Genomic DNA, 22,895 nt, shown 5'->3' with positions numbered 1-22,895 from the left:
TTGATATGATTCCTGAACAACTTCTAGAAGATCAAATTTAATAATTTCCCAAAACTCCTAGAAAAAATCAATGGGAAATCCATCTAGGCCTGGGGCTTTACCTTGCTTCATAGAAAATAACACCTTCTCCAGCTCTTCAAGCATAACAGGTTTTAACAGATCTCTGTTCATACTATCAAACACAAGATGAGGAATGCAATCTAAAATATCCCTTATCTCTACCAAGGAAACAGGTTCCTCCTTAGAGAAGAGTTGAGAGAAGTAATTAGTGGCCTCTAAAGAAATTGACTCCTTGGAAAAGAGATGATCTCCAGAAGAAGAAACAAGAGAAGTAATGGAGTTTCCAAACCTGTGAGCTTTAATAGTGTTGTAGAAGAAAGCAGTGTTTCTATCTCCCTCCTATAGCCAATCCACCCAGGATTTTTTTTCCAAAATATTTCCTCTTGAAGCTCCCATTCTTCAACCTCTCTCAAAGCTAAGGATTCCTTAGACATTAAATCTGGAGTCATTCCTTGGTCCCTGATCTGGCGAGTGATACCATCCAGCCTGGCCTGGGCATCTTTTAAATGCTCTTGAAGGTTTCCAAAGCACTATTTATTCCACTTTTTTAGCTTGAATTTCACATGTTGAAGGCTCTTCTCAAAGGTGAACATGGAAGTACCATGAGGAGGCCTGCCCTCATACCACCAGGCTATCATAAGATCCTAAAGGGAAGGATCTCTCAACCACATCAGCTAAAACTTGAAAGAGGGATTCTTAGTCGTCTTGAAAGGAGTGATAAAGAGCCTGATAGGCCAATGGTCAGAGCCTCTCTAGTCAAAAATATCTAAGTTGGTAGACCATCTAATGTTCATCCAGAAGTAAGATACCAGGAACCTATCAAGCCTTTCTGAGATAGCCTCCATCCCACTCCTTCTGTTATTCTAGGTGAATATACCAGAACCAGGTTTAACATCAATAAGATTCAAAGAGCTCATATTATCTCTAAGCATACTAGAAGAAGGACCCAATCGAGAAGACCCACCTCTCTTTTCCTCAAGACTAGTAACAACATTAAAATCTCTGGCAACAATCCAAGGAAGGAAAGGATTAAAGATCAGACAAATATAATATGTGACCACATAAGAGATTTGCCTACCAAGTCACTAGGAGCATAAATATTGGAGAACAAGCATCTTTCACCTGTCTCAAAGTGAGAAGCCATAAAAGAGATGGAAGACCTACTCACAATCCACCATAGGGGAGTTACCTTCTTGGGATTCCAGAGACAAGCAAGACCACCTGAGCTTCCTTGAGCACCTACTACCTGCCAGCTACCATAGGGCCATAACTTTGGCCCACAACTATTCAATTCATCAACTGAAAGTTTAGTTTCTTGAATGAAAATAATATCTGGAGAGTGAGAATCTATCAATCTATGAATAGCCTTTTGTCTAGGGATGATGTTCAACCCCCTAACATTCTAAGAGATAACAATCATTTAGAAGATTATGAGAAGTGGGAGTCAATGGACTTCACAAACCCTACCTCAACCAAAGTCTCACCCATCATCTTAACTTTCTCCTGATCCATCTTCCTTCCACTTATAGCAGACTTCTTTGAGATCCCTTTTTTAAAGGGTTTTTGCTGTAAGCCCAATGTGGATGCAGCTTTAGAGCCTTTTGTGATGACGGTCACTCCTTTCTTGCTAGGATGGTTGGAGGCTATGATATTTGGACCATCACGGGGCTATGACTCACCAGGAATATCATAACATAACTCCTGAACCAATCCATCTAAACCAATAGGTTGGCTTTGTACTTCCTCAGGAATCTAGACTAGACTCCCAACTTCCTCTAGCTGGGGTTCCAAAAGAGAACCATCACCCTGGGATATCTCAGCAGGTATACCTTCCTCCTGTATCAAGTTCTCTAGCACATTAAACATGTTGAAGGTGTCATCACTTTGTTTATTCATCCACGTTCTCTTTTACCCCTTTCCTTTATTATGCGGCTTCACCGGGATGAAACCTTCTTTATCTGCAGAGGGACCAACTGGCATAGGGGCTTTACTCTTGTCATCTTTAGGGTTCGGCAAAATGGTTGTTGATGATTGAGAAAATTTATTTCAGGGGCATTTGCATTGCAAGTGCCCATACTCATGGAAAATCTTGCATCTGAATGGTAGAGTTTCATAATCCAACTGTTGAGTCCATGAAGAAGGGCCTAAGCAAATTTCCATAGAATCAGGCAGTGCATTAATAAGATCAACCTCCACATAGATTCGTGCATATTAAATTACCTTTTGATCCTCGGTTTGGGTGGCCGACCCAACTGATTTCCCAAGCAAAAGAGCTATTGAATGAAGAATATCCTCTCTCCAAAATTCTAGTGGCAAACGTGGAAGTTGGATCCACACAGGGACCTGAGATGGGATCTCTTCAGTGAAACTGAATTCAGTGTGCTAGGGTTTGATGAACAGCCCAACTTGGTTAAAGAAGTATGGGCCTCCTTCGAATACTTTGTTCCTGTCCGACATGCATGAGAAAATAACCATAAAATAGTTGTTAGCGGTCAAAAGAATTTCCATATCCCCTTCCAGATTCCAAATCTAGTGCGCCCATGATTCCAACATAGGGAGAGGGAGTCGGAGGCCCAAAAACTTGCATATGAGCACATGCTTGCTCCAAGGCTCCACATCTTCTAAAATTTTCTCTGGTTGAATAATCAACATTGGTTGATCATTCGATCTCTCCAAACACCCATTCGTCTTCTTAATTCAAATAGAACCTTTTGATGATGCCATGTTCTCTCCAAATGGTATATTGTCCATCTGACCTTTAACCCCACCTCGCATCTGAAAAGATGTATCAGGTATTTCCAAATCATCAGGCAAAATCTGAGCCCTAGGGGCTTCTGATTGCCCCATGCTCAGACTCAAAGGCAAAAATTTCAAGCAAAAATTGGAATCAAAACCACCAGTTCACAATTGTGCCTCCCTCACCACTATAGAAAGAACACACTCTCTGAATGCCAACTTCCGACCGGCCACAACTCCACCCAAACCTCTAGCGTTCTTACTTCCACTTCCTCACTACTCCTACTCAAACCCTCGCTCCAACATGCAGTGAAAATGCAAAGAGAGTGAGCTCAAACCCACACCGAGTGCGTGAGATTAGGAGGCAAAGGGCACGTAGGCCCTAGCTCCGTAGGGTGCGCATCACAGAGCCATCTCCTCCCCAAAGAAAATTATATTATTACCACTGTAAATAATAATTACTGTGGTAAATAGGCAAGAGCCTACAACACAATGGTAAATTGTGAGCCTCCTATGTAGGATGTCTTGAGTTTGAATCTACTCAAGATTAATACTTAATAATAATAAGTAATCACAACACATAATAATAATAAATCTTGGCTTTGACCTCTTACTGATCAAAAATAAATTACTATAGTAAATAATCGAAATCAATTTTGAACGAGAGGGGGGTTCTTTCACTGTTTTAGTTTCCTTAAAATTTATATGTATATATATATAATTTTATTTTGGAGATAGAGGACATGACCTCCCCCATCCCCACACTACCTCATCGTAGCTTGGTTGTAAAGGTTTCCATGGCAACTAGGGCTGCCTAACTAGCCAAGGCTACGGTGAGCAATCATAGCTGCTATGGAGGCCAGCCCTAAGGACAATTTTTTTTAAAGTAATTAAATTTTTAATTATTATTCTAATATTTTAATAAATATTATTTTATTGACAAATTTAATAGCTATTATTAAATTAATAATTTCATAATTATTATTAAAGTTTAATAATAGTTATTTAATGTTTTTGTTATATAGTTTAAATATTAATTTATATTAAAATAATAATTTTAATTTTAATTTTAATTTTTAATTAAGATTAATTTAATAAAATTCCAATTATTATTTAATAGTATTTCATTTTATTTTAATGAAAAGGGTATTATGTATTAAGGTATTTTTTATTGAATTGTTGGGTCATTTAAAATATTTATAAATGGGTTTAATTGGGGAATTTTAGAAGAAAGATATTTTCCCATATAAACTATCATTGGGCTGATTTAAAATATATATTTATTTGGAAAAATACAAATAGTTAGGATACAAACTTGAGACTTTTAGTTTGATCAACCTATTTTGGAAACCTTTATCGAATGTGACTATTTGAAAAATGAAAACTCAAAACTTTATTTTGAATCATTTTAGTTATGAGATTATATCAAAAAAATTAATGGTTGTATAATTACACTTTTGTTAAATGCTCTTTGAGATTTTTCTTTTACATTGTAGTGGTATTGGGAAGACCTAGTACTTTGATCAGTTAGGTATGTTTACTAGAGGCTTGGGAGGTATTGTTTTATGATGTATGAAATGTCATGATTATGTGATTTTGACCTTTGAGGTATTGGTCAATATTTATTGTGATTTCCAGTTGCTTGTATAGGACTGATGTGGTCATTGTGACTTTAAGAGATTCTCTGTTATGAGCTTAGGATAGGTTATCTTTGTGTATGTTGGGAAGTGGCATGCAATAGAGGTTGGAGCCCTAAAGAGGCATCCTGGATAACCATTCTAGGTAGTATTAATAAGTCATAATATTTCATTAATGGGGTTAAAATGAATTAACAAGAATTAGTATATTGCCTCACCCATGCCTTGAGTGCTAGTACAAGCTAGGATGGGATTAGAGAGGATGCTCAATTGTGACCTTGCCACATTAGTATGCCTTATTTGTAAGAAATGATATTGATGTCGCACAAAGTCACTAGGGCGCCGAAGTCTAGAGAGGTTGCTAGGGAAACCTTAGAGTTGGCTCATGTGATGACACTTGCCCATTTACATGGTAGGTTTCCTACTTGTCTTTGTTTCCTCTAGGCTTAGATGTTATTTGTGTACTTGATACCTTTGAGATAGATTACTATCAGGATTCCTTGACCCAAATCCTTGTAATAACTATTGGATTGTTATCCATTTGGGACTTTAGATTATCTCCTCAACACGATGGGAGTGGGCCATTTAGGTTTCATGAGGTCGAGTGGTAGTGTTTCTTATACCATTGAGATCCTACAGCTAGATTTCATTGTTGGATGTACTTGTGCAATTATTTTATCCTTCTGATCTTGTGATTTCATTCCATGGTAATATTCTAATTTATTGTACTTTGATTATTTGAGATCCTATGAGATGTTGTGTCTTATCTTGATGTATATTCTTTTAGCATTTCATACCATGTGAATTGTACAAAGGATGATTATGCATGTTGGATTATGCCATGTAGCATCTTATGTGCTTGTATATTCTTTCATTTGATTTCATACTTATGGTTATCCTATGATGTGGACTTTTTTATGCATCAAATTTAATCTTAATAAAGCTTATGTACATGATTCAACATCATGCAACCCTTAAGAGATGTAATTGTTAATGTATTGCTTATGTATGTATGTGAGTTATTACTTTTGCTATGTTATCTATTGTTGGCTTAATCTTTTTTTTTAAATGTTTGACAAACTTAGCGATGTTATAGGTTATTTTCTTTTGAGTTCCCTTGTGGGGTGTTACATCATGTATCAAATCCTGAGTTTCTACATTGGGAGCTTTGGGTATATTGGAACGCCACTAGATGACAACTACTTTACTTAAATGAAACATAAACAACTATATGTATGTTTTAGAACTTGAACACCTTGAACTTCAAACTCAAATACATAGAAAAAGGAAAAATTGGAATAAATCATGATTTTATTTTCAAACATGTTTCTTATGATTATTCTTTACAATAGTATGCCCTTGTTGATTTTGTTGGCATTTTGTTGTTCTTGCTTGGATGTTGTAGGAGGATCATGTCTAGAACTAGATCGACTATGAGAGGCCATAGCTCAAGCCAAGGCAGAGGCTGTGGGTGAGGTGGAGATATCAAATTGCATGGGACTGGTCATGAGAGTCATGTTCAAGAAGAGAACAATGTAGAACATTAGGCTAATTTAGAAGAGGTCAATTTGAGGCAGATGATGAGGACTATCCTAGAGCACCTACCCCCTCCAAACAGTGTTGATCAGGAGGAATCACATCATGCTAGAAACAAGGAGAGGAGAAGATCCAAGATTCCTTGGGGAGACCCCCATGGTCATAGATAGAGGTTGGCCAAGGCCGCATAGATGAGGGACCTACAACAATCCAAGATCAAACCTTTCACTTGGGTAGGTTCTAGTTATGTTGCAGAGCAGTGGTTGATTTCCTTGGACAGATGTTTCATGATGAAAGACTTTGACTCAAATGTCAAAGAAAGATATTCTATCACACATTTGGAAGTCTTTGCAGCTACATAGTGGAATATTGAGGAAGAAAAGCTAGGTGTGGATATGAATATTGTTACCCAGGATTTTTTCCTTGAAAACTTATGTAATTGCTTCCTACTAGAATAGTGGCAATAGAAGAGGGTTGATGAATTGCATAATTTGAGGAAATTTACCATGATTGTGGTGGAGTATGAGTGAAATTTTTATGAGCTCATGTCTTATACAAGGATCAGTGATAGTTCACCATTAATGATACAACACTTCATTCAGTGTCTAAATAATTATTTCATTGGGGGTGTAAAGGTATTCTAGCCTAAGACTCTTAAGGATGCGGTACATCAGGCTATTCTTGTGGAATAGAATGTTACTTTGGGACATGGTGGTTTTGTGGAGGCATCTTCTTCATTAGGTTCCAAGGGCACACAAAACTAGGGAATAGGTAGTAATAGGAAGCCTCCTTACTCCAAAGGCAACCAGGGTTAGCAGCAGCAACAATAGAAGAAGGGATCTTATCTTCCAACACAAAGTGGTGGTCGTGGTTCCAACTCTCGAAACTTCCAAAACTCTTAGCACAATAGGCACAATCAATATAGCTAGCATGAATAGAGTAACCACTCCTTTCCCAGTAGAGATAGTCATCAAAAATTTAGTGCACCTCCAGTAGGGAGAGGTTGTGGCAGGGGTATAGGTGTTTCCCATGTGGACAGTTTGGGCATATTACAACCAACTACCTACAACATATAGCTTAGTATTCAAGACCAAGACTAGCAACATCTAAGCCTATAGTTGGTGATGTTGGGAAATCACATAGAGTTTTTGCAATAGTAGATCACCAAGGCACCATAGTTGAGACTACAAGAATGATCAGAGGTACACCCCTTTCCATCTTATTCGATTCATGTGCTACATGTTCCTTCATATCACCTTCTATAGTTGTAAAGTGTGAGATTGAGGTAGGTAAGCAAGGCATAGTTTGGCAGGTGGAACTAGGTTCAAGAGCTAAGAGTCCCACAAAATCTCTAGTGTAGCAATACAAATTGAACCTAGGAGGATTCATTACTTTAGTAGACCTTTGAGTTATTCCCCTTGGTTCATATGATGTATTGTTGGGCATGGATTGGCTTGGCTCACATAGAGCTAGCATTGACTATAGGAGGAAGACTATTTAGTGTAAGGATGACTAGGGTAAGGACTCTAAAATTGTAGGCATCTAGAGACCCATATACCTTTGTATGATCTATGTTATGTAGTTGAAGCAAAGCATTTATAAGGGTTGTTAGGTGTTTTCCATTATTGTGAGTGAACTTGAGGTGGAAGACCCTAAAGGGAAGGCCCTAGATCACCCTATCCTACAAGAGTATGTCGATTTTTTTCATAGTGAGATTCTAGGTATGCCAGCTAATAGGGACATTGATTTTTGCATCGACCTCATCCCAAGAGCAAAGCCCATATCTAGAGTTCCTTATTGGATGACCACTCCATAGTTGAGTGAATTGTGCCTACAATTAGAAGACATTTTTGTCCAAAGGTTGTATTAGACTGAGTGTTTCTCCATAGGGAGCACTAGTGCTCTTTGTAAAGAAAAAGGATGGATCATTACATTTGTGCATTAACTACAAATAAATAGTTGAACAAAGTAATGATTAAGAATATGTATCCTTTACTAAGGATTGATTACTTGTTTGACCAGATCAAGGGAGCCAAAGTGTTCTCTAAGATAGATCTAAAGTCAGGGTACCATCAGCTATGCATTCAAGATGTTGATATACATAAGACATCCTTTCGCACTCCTTATGGACACTATGAGTTCATAGTAGTTCCATTTGGTTTGATGAATGGCTCATCAATATTCATGTGCTTGATGAATGGAGTATTTCATTCTTACCTAGACCATTTTGTACTTGTGTTCTTGGATGACTTATTGATATATTCCAAATCTTTTGAAGAACATGAGGAACACTTATGGTTAGTCCTTATTGCCTTAGAGATAATCAGCTATATGCCAATTCGGTGAAGTGTGACTTCTTTCAATCTGAGGTACAATATTTGGGATACATCATTTTAGAAGATGGTATCTCAGTGGACCTTGTGAAGATCCAGGTGATGGTAGATTGGCTTGCACCCACTACTATATCTGAGATTTGTAGCTTTATGGGTTTGGTTAGATATTAACATAGATTTATTAGAACTTCTCCAAAGTTGCATGCCCTATCACTTCGTCTAGAGAAAGAGGGAGAAGTTTATTTAGATAGAGAAATGCAAGGAAGCATTCTAGTAGCTTAAGGAGCTTTTGACTAGCTCATTTATTCTACAAGTACCTAATCCAATAGGTGATTTTATGGTGTGTATTGATACTTCCCTAGAAGGGATTGGAGCAGTCCTAATACAAGATGGATGTGTGATTGCCTATGAGTCTCACAAGCTCAAGGATCATAAGTTGAACTATCCCACACATGATCTTGAGCTCGCTATAGTTTTACATGCTTTAGTGAGATGGAGACACTTCTTGTTGGGGCATCATTTTGAGCTTCATAGTTATCATCATAGTTTACAATATATATTCACATAGCCTAATTTGAATGCTAGGCAGAGGCATTGGATGGAGTTTATGTATGAGTATGAATTTGAGGTGAAGTATATTTAGGGAAAGGAGAATGTGGCAGCTGAAGCTTTGAGTTGGACGAGACATGAGACATTAGCATTGACTTTGAGTGTCAATTTGAGGAGTCATACACTTTAGGCACTTCCTATAGATACTTGGTATCAGGAGGTGAGCCTTGAGATAGATTCGGGAAGATCTTTAGAGGGAAATTTTTTAGGCTATGTCCTAGATTCATATGGCCTTTTCTATTATACATGGAGGATTTATGTACCACTAGTGAATGAGCTTCATACATTGATCCTATTTGAGGCTCATCATGCACCTTACTCGACATATCTAGGTGTCAATAAGATGCATGTAGACTTACGATGATTATACTTCTAGACAAGGACGAAGTGTGATATCGATGATTTTGTGGCTAGGTGTCTTGAGTGCTAGAGGGTTAAGGTAGAGCACCAACACCCTATATGAGTTTTACAGCCTAATCCCATTCCTTCATGAAAATGGGATATTATTTCTATGGACTTCAATGTGGGATTACCTATGACTGCTCATCGATATGATGCTATCATGGTCACCATTGACTAAGGTACCACACTTCTCGGTGATGAGGTCATCCTACACAATGGCTTTAATAGCCAATGTTTTTATGAGATTGAACGGTATTTCCCAAAATATCATTTCAAATAGGAATCTTGTATTCACATCTACATTTTGGACATCCTTACATCACAATCTTGGAGCATAGTTGAACTTCAGCTCAACATATCACCCAAAGACAGATGGTGAGACTAAGAGAGTGAATCAGGTTCAGGAGGATATGTTGAGGATGTATGTTATGGACTGATGGACTCTTTGGGAGAATTATCGATATCTAGTAGATTTTTATCATAGTAATGGCTATCATAGTTCCATTAGGATGGCGCCTTTTCAGGCCTTGTATGGTCGCCCTTGTCATACACCATTGAGTTGGGACAGTTTAGAGGATCACATCTTGTTAGGTCCAGAGATGCTTCAAGATATGGAGCAATATATAGCATGTATCCGTGAGCATGTGTCTACAACACAAGATAGGCAAAAGATATATGTTGATGCTCATAGGACAGATAAGAAGTTTGTAGTTGGAGAGAAGGTATTCTTGAGAGTGTGTCCAGAAAAGAATCCAATCCATTATGGAAAGGGTTTGAAGCTAGCACTTCAATCTGTGGGGTCGTTTGAGATTCTTAAGAGGATAGGTCCAGTTGCCTACCATCTTGCATTGTCGACCATCTTAGCTTGTGTACATGATGCTTTCCATGTTTCTATTCTTAGACAGTATATTCTTGATCCAACACGTGTTCTTGATTGAAATGTGTTATAGGTGGAGGATGGGCAACTAGTATTGGAGCTGGTGCACATTCTTCAGCAGCAGGATTTGACCATCAGTGGTCGAACCATAGAGCAGGTAAGGGTCTAGTGGGACCCTACTGATGACTCATCAGCTACATGGGTGGATGCATCTAGATTACGAGATTTATATCCCTACTTGTTTATAGGATTCTAAGAGTAAGCCTAAGTCTAGAGGGGTACTACCCCTAGTTTTCTTTTCATGTTATCTTGTCAAATTCTTTTAGGCCAACTTTTATGGTTATGTGTTATGGTTTAGTAGTACTTGGTTACCTGATTTGATGGATGTTATTTCATACTTAGTTATTTATTTAATGAGCTACTTGATACTCGATTATTTCATGTGTTTATGGTTATTCTTTCGATGATGATGCTTTGTATGTTTTATATAGTGATTTCAATTTTTTTCATAATAATAGTTAGATGGTGATTTATATACATTTTTATGGTTACTTACCCCATACTTGCATGTGTATGGTGTACATGTATGTTTTACTTTATGTTTGACGTTTTTGATGTGGTTAAGGGGAGGATTCATAGTCATTTGCTAGTCGAGATCTACATGGTGTACCACTCATCACCATTGCCTATTTAGTTTAGATATATATGCATTTATACATGTTTGGCCTTTATGTAGATCGCAAGTATTGGGCATCAACTTGCTTGAATTATCAGCATGAGCATGCCCTATTGCAGTATCTCAATGGTAAAGAGGGGAGATAGTTGTCAAGTCCAAATCCTAAACCTGGGCTAATTATCTTAGAATATAAGACAAGTATCTGAGATTATGCACCCTTCCAAATTCATCGACTGACTTGAATATGAGATTTTCACCCTTAAGTTTGAATTTGTAATTTATCTTTTAGATAGGTTTTCTTATTTAGTTTGTGGGTCTATTGTGATTTTCAATTATAATTTAACCAATTAAAGATATTATTAAATGATTTAAGTTAACCAAAAACAATTAAATAAAAATCAATTTTTAATTATATTTAATTAATTGAGAAATTAATTAAATAGAGGAAATAAATTTAAAGATTTAATTAAAAGTCCAAATTTGATGTAATTATAATTATTTAATTTAATAATAATTAATTTATAAGTTTCATTTTAATAATGAACTCTAAATATTATTATTAGTTAAATAAATAAATGTACTTTCTAAATACATCTTATTATTTAATAAAAATAAAGTGAGAATAATTTAAATAAACTTTATTCTAATTAAAAAGCAAAAAGTATGCACATGGAGTTAAATAAATTAAAATAATAAAAGAAAAGGTTTTTTGCATGTTTAGAAAACCAAAACCCTAGGTTGAGAAATCCTTTATTAGGATATTAGAGCTCATTTCTTCACACACAAGTTTGGAGGAGCAATTTTTGGAATAGGCTTCGAGAGACAGAATTTTTTTAATTCTTCAAGTGTTTGTCAATTTTAGCATCAAATCAGGGTAGGAATTCTATTGAGATTTTCAAAGAAAATTCTTTCGAATTACCTCTGTCTTCTTTGTGCCTGTTTATGAATCTTATTTTTTGGAAATTACATTTAGATTGAAACCCTTGTTGAAAATTTGTGTTCTTCATTACTAAATTGTCTATGAAAAGAAATGAAATCGAAACCCTCATTTGTATTGGAAATTGAGAAAACAAATTTTAGCTAGGGTGGTAAATGAAAACTAGAATTAAATTATACAAATTTGATTGCTTCACATTATTCTTCCCAATAGATTGTTGTCTAGAAATTTATTTATTTATCCTAAGCAGCAAAGGCTACGGTGAGCAGCCATAGCTGCTATGATAGCCAGCCCTAAGGGTGATTTTTTTTTAAGTTATATATTTTTTAATTATTGTTATTATTATTTTATCGATAAATTTAATAATTATTATTCATAATTTAATAAATATTATTTTATTAACAATTTAACAACTATTATTATTTAAAAATTTAATAATTATTATTGAATATTAATCATAGTTAATTAAAGTTTTTTTTCTATATAGTTTAAATATTAAATTTTTTTTTGAAATTTTGAAATTTTAATTTTAACTTGTAACTAAGACTAATTTAATGAAGTTTTATTTAGTGTTTAATAGTATTTCATTTTATTTTAACAAAAAGGGTATTATGTATTAAGGTTTTTTTATTGAATTGTTGGGTCATTTGAAATATTTATAAATGGGTTTTATTGAGGAATTTTAGAAGAAAGATATTTTCCCATACAAATGATCATTGGGCTGATTGAAAATATTTATTTATTTGGAAAAACATAGATGACTAAGATAGGAACTTGAGACTTTTAGTTTGATTAACTCATTTTGGAAACCTTTATCGAATATGACTGTTTGAAAAATGAAAACTCAAAACTTTATTTTGAATCAATTTGGTTATGAGATTATATCAAAAAAATTAATGGTTGTATAATTACACTTGTGTTATATGCTCTTTGAGATTTGTGTTTTACCTTACGGTGGTATTGGGAAGACCTGGTACTTTGATCAGTTAGGTATGTTTACTAGAGGCTTGGGAGGTGTTGTTTTATGATGTTGTATGAAATGTCATGATTTATGTGATTTAACCTTTGAGGTATTGGTCACTATTTATTGTGATTTCTAGTTGCTTGTATAGGACTGATGTGGTCATTGTGACTTTGAATGATTTCTTTGTTATAAACTTAGGGTAGGTTATCTTTATGTATGTTGGGAAGTGGCATGCAATGGAGGATGGAGCCCTAAAGAGGCATCCATGTAACCTATTATAGGTAGTATTAATAAATGATAACATTTCATTAATGGTATTAAAATAAATTAACAACAATTAGTATATTGCCTTGCCCATGCCTCGAGTGCTAGTACAAGCTACAATGGGATTAGATAGGGTTCTCGGTTGTGACCCTGCCACGTTAGTATGGCTTATCTATAAGAAAGGATATTGATGCCACATAGAATCATTGGAGGGGCAAAGTCTAGAGAGGTTGTCAGGGTAACCTTAGGGTTGGGATTAGATAGGATGCTTGGTTGTGACCCTGCCACATTAGTATGGCTTATCTATATAAAAGGATACTGATGCCACATAGAGTCACTAGAGGGGCAAAGTCTAGAGAGGTTGTCAAGGTAACCTTAGAGTTGGCTCATGTGATGACACTTGTCCACTTATATAGTAGGTTTCCTATGTGTCTTTGTTGCCTCTGGGTTTATATGTTATTTGTTTACTGGATACCTTTAAGATAGATTGCTATCAGGATTCCTTGACCTAGATCCTTGTTATGACTTTTGGATTGTTATCTAGTTGAGACTTGAGATTATCTCCTCAACACAGTGGGAGTGGGCCATTTAGGTTCCACGAGGTCAGGTGGTAGTGTTTCTTATACCATTGAGATTTGACAGTTTGATGTCATTAATGAATGTACTTGTGCAGTTGTCCTATCCTTTTGGTCTTGTTATTTCATTTCATGGTCATATTCAGATTTATTTTACTTTGATTATTTGAGATCCTATGAGATGTTGTGTCTTATCTTGATGTATATTATTTTAGCATTTCATACCCTGTGACTTTTGGAGAGGATGATTATGCATGTTGGATTATGTCATGTGGCATCTTATGTACTTGTATATTATTTCATTTGATTTCATACTTATGGTTATCCTATGATGTAGACTTTGTCATGTATTAGATTTAATCTTAATAAAACTTATGTATGTGATTCAATGTCATGGAACCCTTAAGAGATGTGATTGTTAATTTATTGCTTATGTATGTATATGAGTTATTGCTTCCGCTATGTTATATATTGTTGTTTTAATCTTCAAAAAAATATTTAAAAATCTTAGTGACATTATAGATAATTTTCTTTTGTGTTCCTTGGCAGGGCATTATAGGTTTATAGCTTGTTTTTACAATAGCACAATATAATAGCTATTCTACACTTCCTTTCCAAATTATGTTGTAGATGAGGATATCATTTAAGTAGATGATGAATTTAGAGAAGGGTTGGATTATGTCTTCAATTACTGGATGAACATGGCTAAGGAATTAATTATCTTAAATGGTCTGCTAATATAGTCCTTGATTTTTAAAAGAAGACTACCAAATATTGTAAGTCTAGCCTAATTTGTAATGGTAGCTTGATTTGAGATCATTCTTTGTGAAGTATTGCACACCTCAAAGTTAGTTGATTAAGTTGGCGACACTCAATTACATATGTATTATGTATGTATATGTACATGCATACATAGTATTCGCTTCTTGTGTATGTGATTGTCAACGCATGTGATAGGTGTGGGTATACACAAATATGTATATATAAATATACATGAGGATATACATATATATCTCTACATCTATATGTATATGTATATGTATATGTATATGCATATGCATATATATCATGTATATGTATATGTATATGTATATGCATATATATCATGTATATGTATATGTGTGTGTGCGTGTGCGTGTGTGTTATACACATACGTACATATATTACATAGAGACACACAAATACACACGCACACACATATAGGAGATATGTGTCGTCCTTCTTACAAATAATCATTATTATGTTGTCAAATGACAAAAGATCTAGGTTTGATCTTGTTAACTAATTGAACAAATTTTGGATCTACCATCAAACCTTATTATTAGTTGCCTATATTTGTGAGCTATTTAGAAGAAGACATTCAAAAATTAATTTGATTTGATGTGTACCACACCTTATGTTGGATTTGATATAAATTTGGACATACAATTGTAATAGCTTGTGGAGCATCTATCGTTATGACAAGGAAAGCATGTGAGAGGACATTGCCAGTACTTATAAGCTTGTATACATATGTAGTTATGACTAGACCATGAAAAACATGCATTCCTTCACATGAGAAGTGATCTTGTGATACCATTGAATAAAAACCAAATCTAATTGTTTATAATTTAGACTTGCATGGAGATAAAAATGCCATCAACCAATATATAAGGTATGTGCATTACATTGTCATATAAAAATAGAGACTACAGGTGACCAATTTTTCAAAAATTAGCTAAATCTAAACCTTTAAGAATAATATGAGACTACTCAAAATTTTAAAAATAAAAACACAGAGAATTTAAGAAACCTGAAATATTTAATCACATGTATAACAAAATATACCTTTTTAAAGGAGATACGCTGAATTTGAGATGCTCTCGACAAAATAATCAAGTGGGAAATATGGTGAGGCTGCTTTGCCCACTGGCAAGCAAATTTGTTACAGAATGAAGCTATGCATTTCGTTCGTATTTTGAACCAACCTGCAGACTCTCTTAGATACGTATTCCTCCTGCAAACCTGTATTAACACGAAAAACGTTGCTTTCAGAAAATTGCTTCGTACCCACATTACCCACAAGGGATTGTTGCAGAACAAGCTGCTAAATCTGTATGCCAAATCAAGTAGCCTAGTGGAAGCCCGCAAATTGTTTGATGAAATGCCCAACCGAGATGTCTTCTCATGGACTGCAGTCGTTTCACTTTATGTTCGGCAAGGGCTTGTACGAAATGCTTTAACTCTCTTTAACCAAATGCAGAAAACAGGTGTTAAACCCGATCAGTTTATGTTTGCAACTGTTGTGTCAGTATGTTCGAAATTGACAGCTGTTGAAGAGGGTTTGGGAATCCACGGGCATGTAATTAGAAGTGGGTTTCAGTTTGACGTCTTCGTAGCCAGTGCCCTCGTAGACATGTACACGAAATGTGGGAAAATTGAGTATGCACGCAATGTGTTTGACGAAATGCCTCAAAAAGACGCGGTCTCATGGAATTCAATGATTGCGGGATGTGTACAGAATGGAGACCTCGATGAGGCTTTGCAGCTTTTTCAAGCAACACCCCATCGGGATGTGGCCTCGTGGAATACCATGATTTCAGCTTATGCCAAGCATGGCTTTTTTGAGATCGCCTTGGAAGTGTATTATGAGATGCAAGGAGTCGGAGCAGGCTGTCAAGCCAACGCTTTTACTTTTGCGAGCGTTCTTCCTGCGTGTGCTGAATTGGGGAGACTGGAGCAGGCTATCAATATCCATGAACGCATAATCTCCACCGGGTTTCAGTTTGATGTTTTTGTGGCAAATGCCCTCATTGACATGTATGCAAAATGTGGTGTTATGAGAAAGGCAAGCACCGTGTTTGACAAAATGCCTCAAAGAGATGATGTGTCATGGAATGCTCTAATGGGAGGTTATACGCTGAACGGACATGTTGACCAAGCTGCAACTCTCTTTCAGGAAATGCCCGAACGAAATGCCGCTTCATGGAGTACCATGATTGCTGGGTACGCTAGAAATGATCTCTTTGTGGAGGCCTTGGTGTTGTTCAAAGAAATGCAACACATAGGTATTCTGGCCAATGAATTTACTCTTGCCAGTGTTATATCAGCATGTGCAAAGTTGGAAGCTCTAAAACAGGGCATGGAGGTTCAGGGAAAAATCATTAGATGTGGATATCAGTCTAATATTTTTTTGGGGAATGCCGTCATCGACTTGTATGCGAAATGTGGATATGTGCAAAAGGCTTGTGATTTATTTGAGAAAATGCATCACCGGGATGTAATCTCGTGGAATACAATGATTGTGGGTTATACACATAATGGGCAAACTGAAGAGGCACTCAAGCTCTTTCGGGAAATGAAACTAATAGGAATGGAGTCGGATGTTAACACCTTGTCAAATGCTTTATCGGCATGTTCAAGCTTGGAAGCCTTAGAGCATGGTATGGAAATCCATGAAGAAGTTATTCGGTTAGGTTTTCAGCGTGATGTCTCTTTGGGTAGTGCCCTAGTCGACATGTATGCAAAATGTGGAAGCATAGAAAAGGCATTTAATGTGTTTGATAGAATGCCTCATCGAAATGCTATTTCTTGGACAGCGATGACTGCAGGATTTATTCGGAACGGGCATGACATGGAGGCTGTCAAGCTTTTTCAAGAAATGAAATTGGCAGGAGTAGACCCTGATTCAAAGGCATTTGTTAGTGTCCTCCCAGCATGTGCCAATATTGGATCTCTTCAACTAGGTAGAGAAATCCATGGAAAAATAGTTAGAAGTGGACTCAACATGGACGTTTTTGTAGAAAGTGCTCTTTTAGACATGTATGCAAAATGTGGAAGTATAGATAAAGCTAATAGTTTATTTGAAAATATGCAATTGCGAAATATTGTCACCTGGACAACTATGATTGCAGGATATGCCATGCATGGCTACGGCAAGGAGGCAATTCAACTCTTTGAACAAATGTGTCATTCTAGCTTAAAACCAAATGATGTGACCTTAATTTGTCTTTTGTCTGCCTGTAGTCGTTCAGGTCTAGTTGATGCAGGGTGGCAGTACTTCAATTCCATGAGTGAAAATTATCAAATCATACCTAGCATGGATCACTATGGGTGCCTGGTTGATCTTTTAGCTCGAGCTGGACACTTGCATGAAGCACAGATACTTATCAACAAAATCCCAGTAATACCTGATGCTACAATATGGGCATCCTTGCTAGGTGCTTGTAGAATTTATAACAATGTACATTTAGGTGAGCATGTAGCGGAGCAACTTTTTAAGTTAGATACTAAAGGTGCTTCTCCTTATGTGCTATTGTCAAACATGTATGCCAGAACTAGTAGATGGGATGGAATTGAAAGGTTGCGGAACACGATGAAAGACAAGAGGATAAAAAAGACGCCCGGTTGCAGTTGGATTGAAGTAAATAATCAAGTTCATAATTTCTTCTCAGCAGATAGGTAACGACTGCAAGTGCAAATGGATTATGCAATTTGGCGCACATTCTCCAAGTGAGCAGCCTCTATCTTGCCATATATATAGTGCTTCTTGTTCCAATATTGGATTGTTTATGATATTAAACTGATTCTTTCCTATATTATTCTTTCTTAAATTGATTCTTTCTTTTTCTATAGCTATTTCCTTTCCTGTAGCTTTATGCATATGGCACATAACTAGATGTGTATCTTTATAGTTAATGTGAATATAAGAATGGAAAATATTCTTCTTGATTTCTGATTTTCAAGTTGGTATCAGAGCTTTGAAGTTTGAATCATTTGTATCCCTTCATTGAACTATGGTCGATTTAGATTCGGAAGTATTTGAGAGCAAATCTGCTCTCATTATTATTCAATCCGAAGGTTCATCGTTTGAGGCAGGGATTACACTCGATGAAACAAACTATGATTTGTGGTCTCAAATCATGGAGATGCATATTGCTTAGAAGGAAAAACTAGAGATGCATATTGCTGAGAAGGAAAAACTATCTTTCATTTGTGGTAACTCACAACCACCTACCAAGAAGGATGATGGATATGAGAAGTGGTATGCAGACAATCAAAAGGTCAAAAGATGGTAGCTGATATCTATGTCCCCAAAAATTATGAAGTGATACATTCGCTTACCCACCGCTCGAGATATTTTGAAAGCTCTTTCTAAGGCTTTTTATGATGGAGTAGATGAATTGCAGGTGTTTGTCTTGAATTAGAGGGCTTTCTCTGCCAAACAGGATGGCAGAATACTCTCTATGTATTATGGAGAATTAACCGAGATTTTTGGTGAGTTGGATCATCGTGATAAAGTGATCATGGAAAGTGAGAACGGTGTTGAATTTTACTGAAAATCAGTTTAGCGACAAAGGGTGCATATTTTTCTTGCTGGATTAGATGGTGACTTCGAACAAGTTCGTGGTGAAATTTTGTGAAAGGATCCTATTCCCAAATTAGAAGCATGTTATGCATTGGTTCGTCGTGAATCTCTTCGACGCACAACAATGATTGGAGAACCAGAAAAGAATGAAGCTTTAGCCATGTTGACTCGAAACCGATCTAATGAGAATGGGCCTCCTCAAAACTCGCCTAAGATCACTAATGGTGCTGATAAATCCACCTACAAATGCACCCATTGCAATCAAATTAGTCATACCAAAAGTCACTGCTTTGATCTTGTTGGTTATCCAGAATGGTGGGATCGTAGTTGTAATTCATGGAAGAAGAATTCCAAGAAGAACTCCAGTACAGCGTTTGTTGAAACAAAGACTGAGGATAATGTTGTTGGACAGATCTTGGCATTAGCAGCAACAATAGGTAATGGTGGTAAGTCTTTAAATATGTCTACACTTGTTTCTAATAGTGCATGGATAATTGATTTCGGTGCTACGGATCATATGACGTTTGATTCTAGAGAGGTCTCATCCGTTAAACTATCCTCACACAAATTTGTTTCCACTGCCAATGGCTCTCCAGCCTCAGTCATTGGAGAAGGATCCTTACCTCTCACTGATACTTTGAATTTACATTTTGTTTTAGTGGTTCCGTCTTTGGATTACAATTTGTTGTCAGTTTTCCAAATCACCACTCCTTTACTTTGTGTTGTAATTTTTTGGCCTAATTTATGTGTGTTTAAGGACATCCAAATGAGGCAAATGATTGGTTGTGGTGTTGGGCAAGGGAAGTTGTATTACTTGGACTTGGTGTCAAAGAGTTCGGACAAGCTGCGTCAAGCTCTAGTGATGGATGGCTCTAAGGGGGACAAGCAGAAATCTGAAATCTAGTTATGGCATCGACATCTGGGACATGCTTCCTTTGGTTACTTGAAGAAATTATTTCCTAGTTTATTTGCAAAATTTGATGTTTCTAGCTTCCGATGTGAAGTTTGTGAACTTGCAAAAAGCCATCATGCTTCTTTTCCATTAACTTTGAATAAAAGTCCAAATCCATGTATGATCATACATTCTAATGTTTGGGGTCCGTCCAAAGTCACTACCTTGGGTGGATCACGTTGGTTTGTTACTTGTATTGATGATTGTACTAGGATGACTTGGGTATGCTTAATGAAGTCTAAAAGTGATGTGAACTTGTTATTTCAAAAAAATTATAACATGATTTGTACTTAGTAGAATTCACAAGTTCAAGTTATTCATAGTGACAATGGAGGCGAATATTTGAGTTCTAAACTTTAGCAGTATCTGAACGCACATGGAACTATTCATCAAACTACTTGTTCCAATACACCTCAGCAGAATGGGGTAGTTGAGAGAAAATATCATCACTTGTTGGAGTTTGTTTGTGCTTCTCTGATAGAAGCCCATATGCCATTATCCTATTGGGGCGAAGCACTTACCTCTGCAACATATTTGATCAATCTGGGTACCCTCTAGCACTATTGATTTCCAAATACCATCCCATGCTCTTGCTGAGGCGGTTGTTGCTCCAGCTATCCCAAATTTATGTCCTCATGTCTTTGGTTGTGTAGCTTTTGTACACCTCCATAAGCATCAGGGCAACAAGTTATCTCCTAGAGCGTTGTGATGTGTCTTTATAGGATATGTTGCTTATCAAAAGGGGTACCGATGCTATCATCCTCCAATCCAACGAATGTTTATTACATTGGATGTAGTTTTCTATGAAGACTCAATGTATTTTTCCTCTGAGCCTGAACTTCAGGGGGAGTACCAGAAGGAAATTTGAACTCTATACTATGATGATCACATCTCTGAAGATGTGTATAACACCTCTAAAGATGTGAATGTTCACATCCCTAAAAATGTGGGTAGCTTGGACATCTTTGAAGAAGGGGAACTCTCTGAAACTGTTAATCAAGAAGTAGGTGAAACTTTGGATCAAAGTAGTGATGAACACCTAGAAATTGAAGTTGTGGGTCCACCTCCATCCAGGTCCCTCACATCACACCAATCGCTTATCAAGGATATTCCTGAACCATCTAGAAAACAACTACCTCAACGTCTCACCGGAGGTATCCCTAAATCCACATATGAACTTGAACTTTCTAGTAAAGTTAAATATTCTATGAGTCATTGTAGACGCTTAAAATTGTCCCAAACGCTATATTAATTCATTTAATATTTCTCTTGACATTATAATTAATTAATTATATGTCATATTATTCTACTTATTTAATTAAATTTATTTAATTAAATAGTTCATTTTCCTAATGTATTTAATTTTAATTTAAATACATCCCCTCTAATGTGTTAAATTTATTTAATGCATAGTGCTCCATAAATCCCCTTCTAAATAAATTCTTATTTATTTAATCCCATCCACTTTATTAAATTCTCTAATCCTATGATTAGACTAACTCCTATTTAATTTAGTCTTAATCCCTTCCTAAAACCTAGTCTACACCCATCACTCTCATCCTTCTAAGCCTATGCATTAATTGATCTCACTTAATTATCTTAAACACCTTTCTAAGCACCTTTTAGCTCTTAAATGTTTGCTCACACGTGAGAAGCTAATGATCCAATAAAGCTTCCACTTTATTTACACCTCTTACACCTTGGTCCCCCACTCCTTCCCCCAAGGTTGCTTACACATGTGTGAGCAAACCTTGAGCCTCTCAATCATAAAGGCTAGTTTTGACTTTTGCTTGGCTTTGTCTTTTAATCCATGTGTCTCCCTTGTGGCACCTATGTGGATGCCACATAGGTGCCACCTCCCCAAGGCCTCTCTCGAACCTATAAATAGAGCCATTGTCTCAAACATTTTTCGTCTCCTCTATATGCATTGTTATCATGCTAGTATAGTTCTAGAGCTTTTAGAGATTTTATGTATTGTTACTAACCTTTGGTAGTCGCTAGTTCATTTGCATTTGGATAGTTAACTTAGTTTGATTTCTTGCATCCATATCCATATCCTTTGAGTGCTTTCAAGTATGTTTGCTTCCGTAGCCATTGCTTGGAGTATTCTCCATTCATCTTAGTATAGACTCATCACATTTTGCATATTCATTTATCAATCAAGGGATTCAATAGTTGTGTTTGGGGAGAGCACACTCACATCCCTCCAATCTAAAGCACACCAACAAAGCCTCTTATGGGCGCCCTTGTTGAGTTGCTTTGAGGTTGCATGAAGACTTTCAATTTGTGGTTGTATAAGTTGTTAAATTCAAACTTATTTAAGTTGTATTTCAATTTGTTTCTAATCTTTTCTATGCACATGTTACAACTAATGTTTGTTTGTTTATGTGTGCTCCCGACAGTTTAGGTTTTCTTGTATGTAGTCATTATGTGTCTAACCATTGTTTGTCAGAATCAAATCAGTCATTTGTAATCAATCATCTATTGTATCTATTCCTAACAATGTGTAGGAAGCCTTAGCTGATCCAAGGTGGAAAACCACTATGAATGAGGAGATGAAATCATTACAAGAAAATAATACCTGGGAACTTGTTGACCATCCACAGGGAAAGAAACTAGTTGGATGTCAGTGGGTTTATACTGTTAAGTATAAAGTAGATGGTACAATTGAACACTTTAAGGCGAGATTGGTAGCAAAAGGGTACATCCAAACCTATGGGATCAATTATACAAAGACATTTGCACCTATAGCTAAAATCAATACAGTACGAGTCTTGTTGTCTCTAGTTGCGAACTTGGGTTGGTCATTACAATAGTTTGATGTGAAGAATGCCTTTCTACATGGAGAGTTGTCTGAAGAAGTCTACATGGAACTCCCCCACAACTGCATGATACCATAAATACATAGTCTGAAGGTATGCAGATTAAAGAAGTCACTATATGGGTTGAAACAGTCTCTGAGGGCATGGTTCAGAAGATTCACAAAGTCA

The 22,895-nt window shown here is 36.3% G+C and overlaps 1 protein-coding gene across 2 annotated transcripts; it reads left to right on the top strand.

The window, feature by feature from the left end:
- The first annotated feature begins 15,358 nt into the window (after positions 1 to 15,358).
- LOC149552052 (pentatricopeptide repeat-containing protein At2g13600-like) lies at positions 15,359 to 18,181 on the top strand. 2 transcript variants are annotated; one of them, XM_089787531.1, is made up of 2 exons: positions 15,359 to 17,805; positions 17,921 to 18,181. In XM_089787531.1, the coding sequence occupies exons 1-2, from the start codon at positions 15,546 to 15,548 to the stop codon at positions 17,962 to 17,964; spliced, it is 2,304 nt and encodes a 767-aa protein (XP_089643657.1). In that variant the 5' UTR covers positions 15,359 to 15,545; the 3' UTR covers positions 17,965 to 18,181. The 2 variants fall into 2 exon arrangements, with proteins under 2 accessions (XP_089643657.1, XP_089643656.1); XM_089787530.1 differs by having other exon boundaries at positions 15,360 to 17,838.
- The last annotated feature ends 4,714 nt before the right edge of the window (positions 18,182 to 22,895 follow it).

The sequence above is a fragment of the Cupressus sempervirens genome, chromosome 6, assembly GCF_028749045.1.
Source record: "Cupressus sempervirens isolate cs-2001-9-10 chromosome 6, ASM2874904v1, whole genome shotgun sequence".
Classification (NCBI taxonomy): Eukaryota; Viridiplantae; Streptophyta; class Pinopsida; order Cupressales; family Cupressaceae; genus Cupressus; species Cupressus sempervirens.
The sequence above is the reverse complement of the archived record's forward strand: the minus strand, read 5'-3'. Positions and strand labels throughout refer to the sequence as shown.

What these genes read in the sequence shown, in the direction of transcription:
- LOC149552052 (XM_089787530.1), top strand. Translation starts at nt 15,546, where the DNA reads ATGCATTTCGTTCGTATTTTGAACCAACCTGCAGACTCTCTTAGATAC. An exon ending in TTATAACAATGTACATTTAG is followed by an intron (nt 17,839 to 17,920) that starts GTGAGCATGTAG and finishes CATGTATGCCAG; the next exon opens with AACTAGTAGATGGGATGGAA.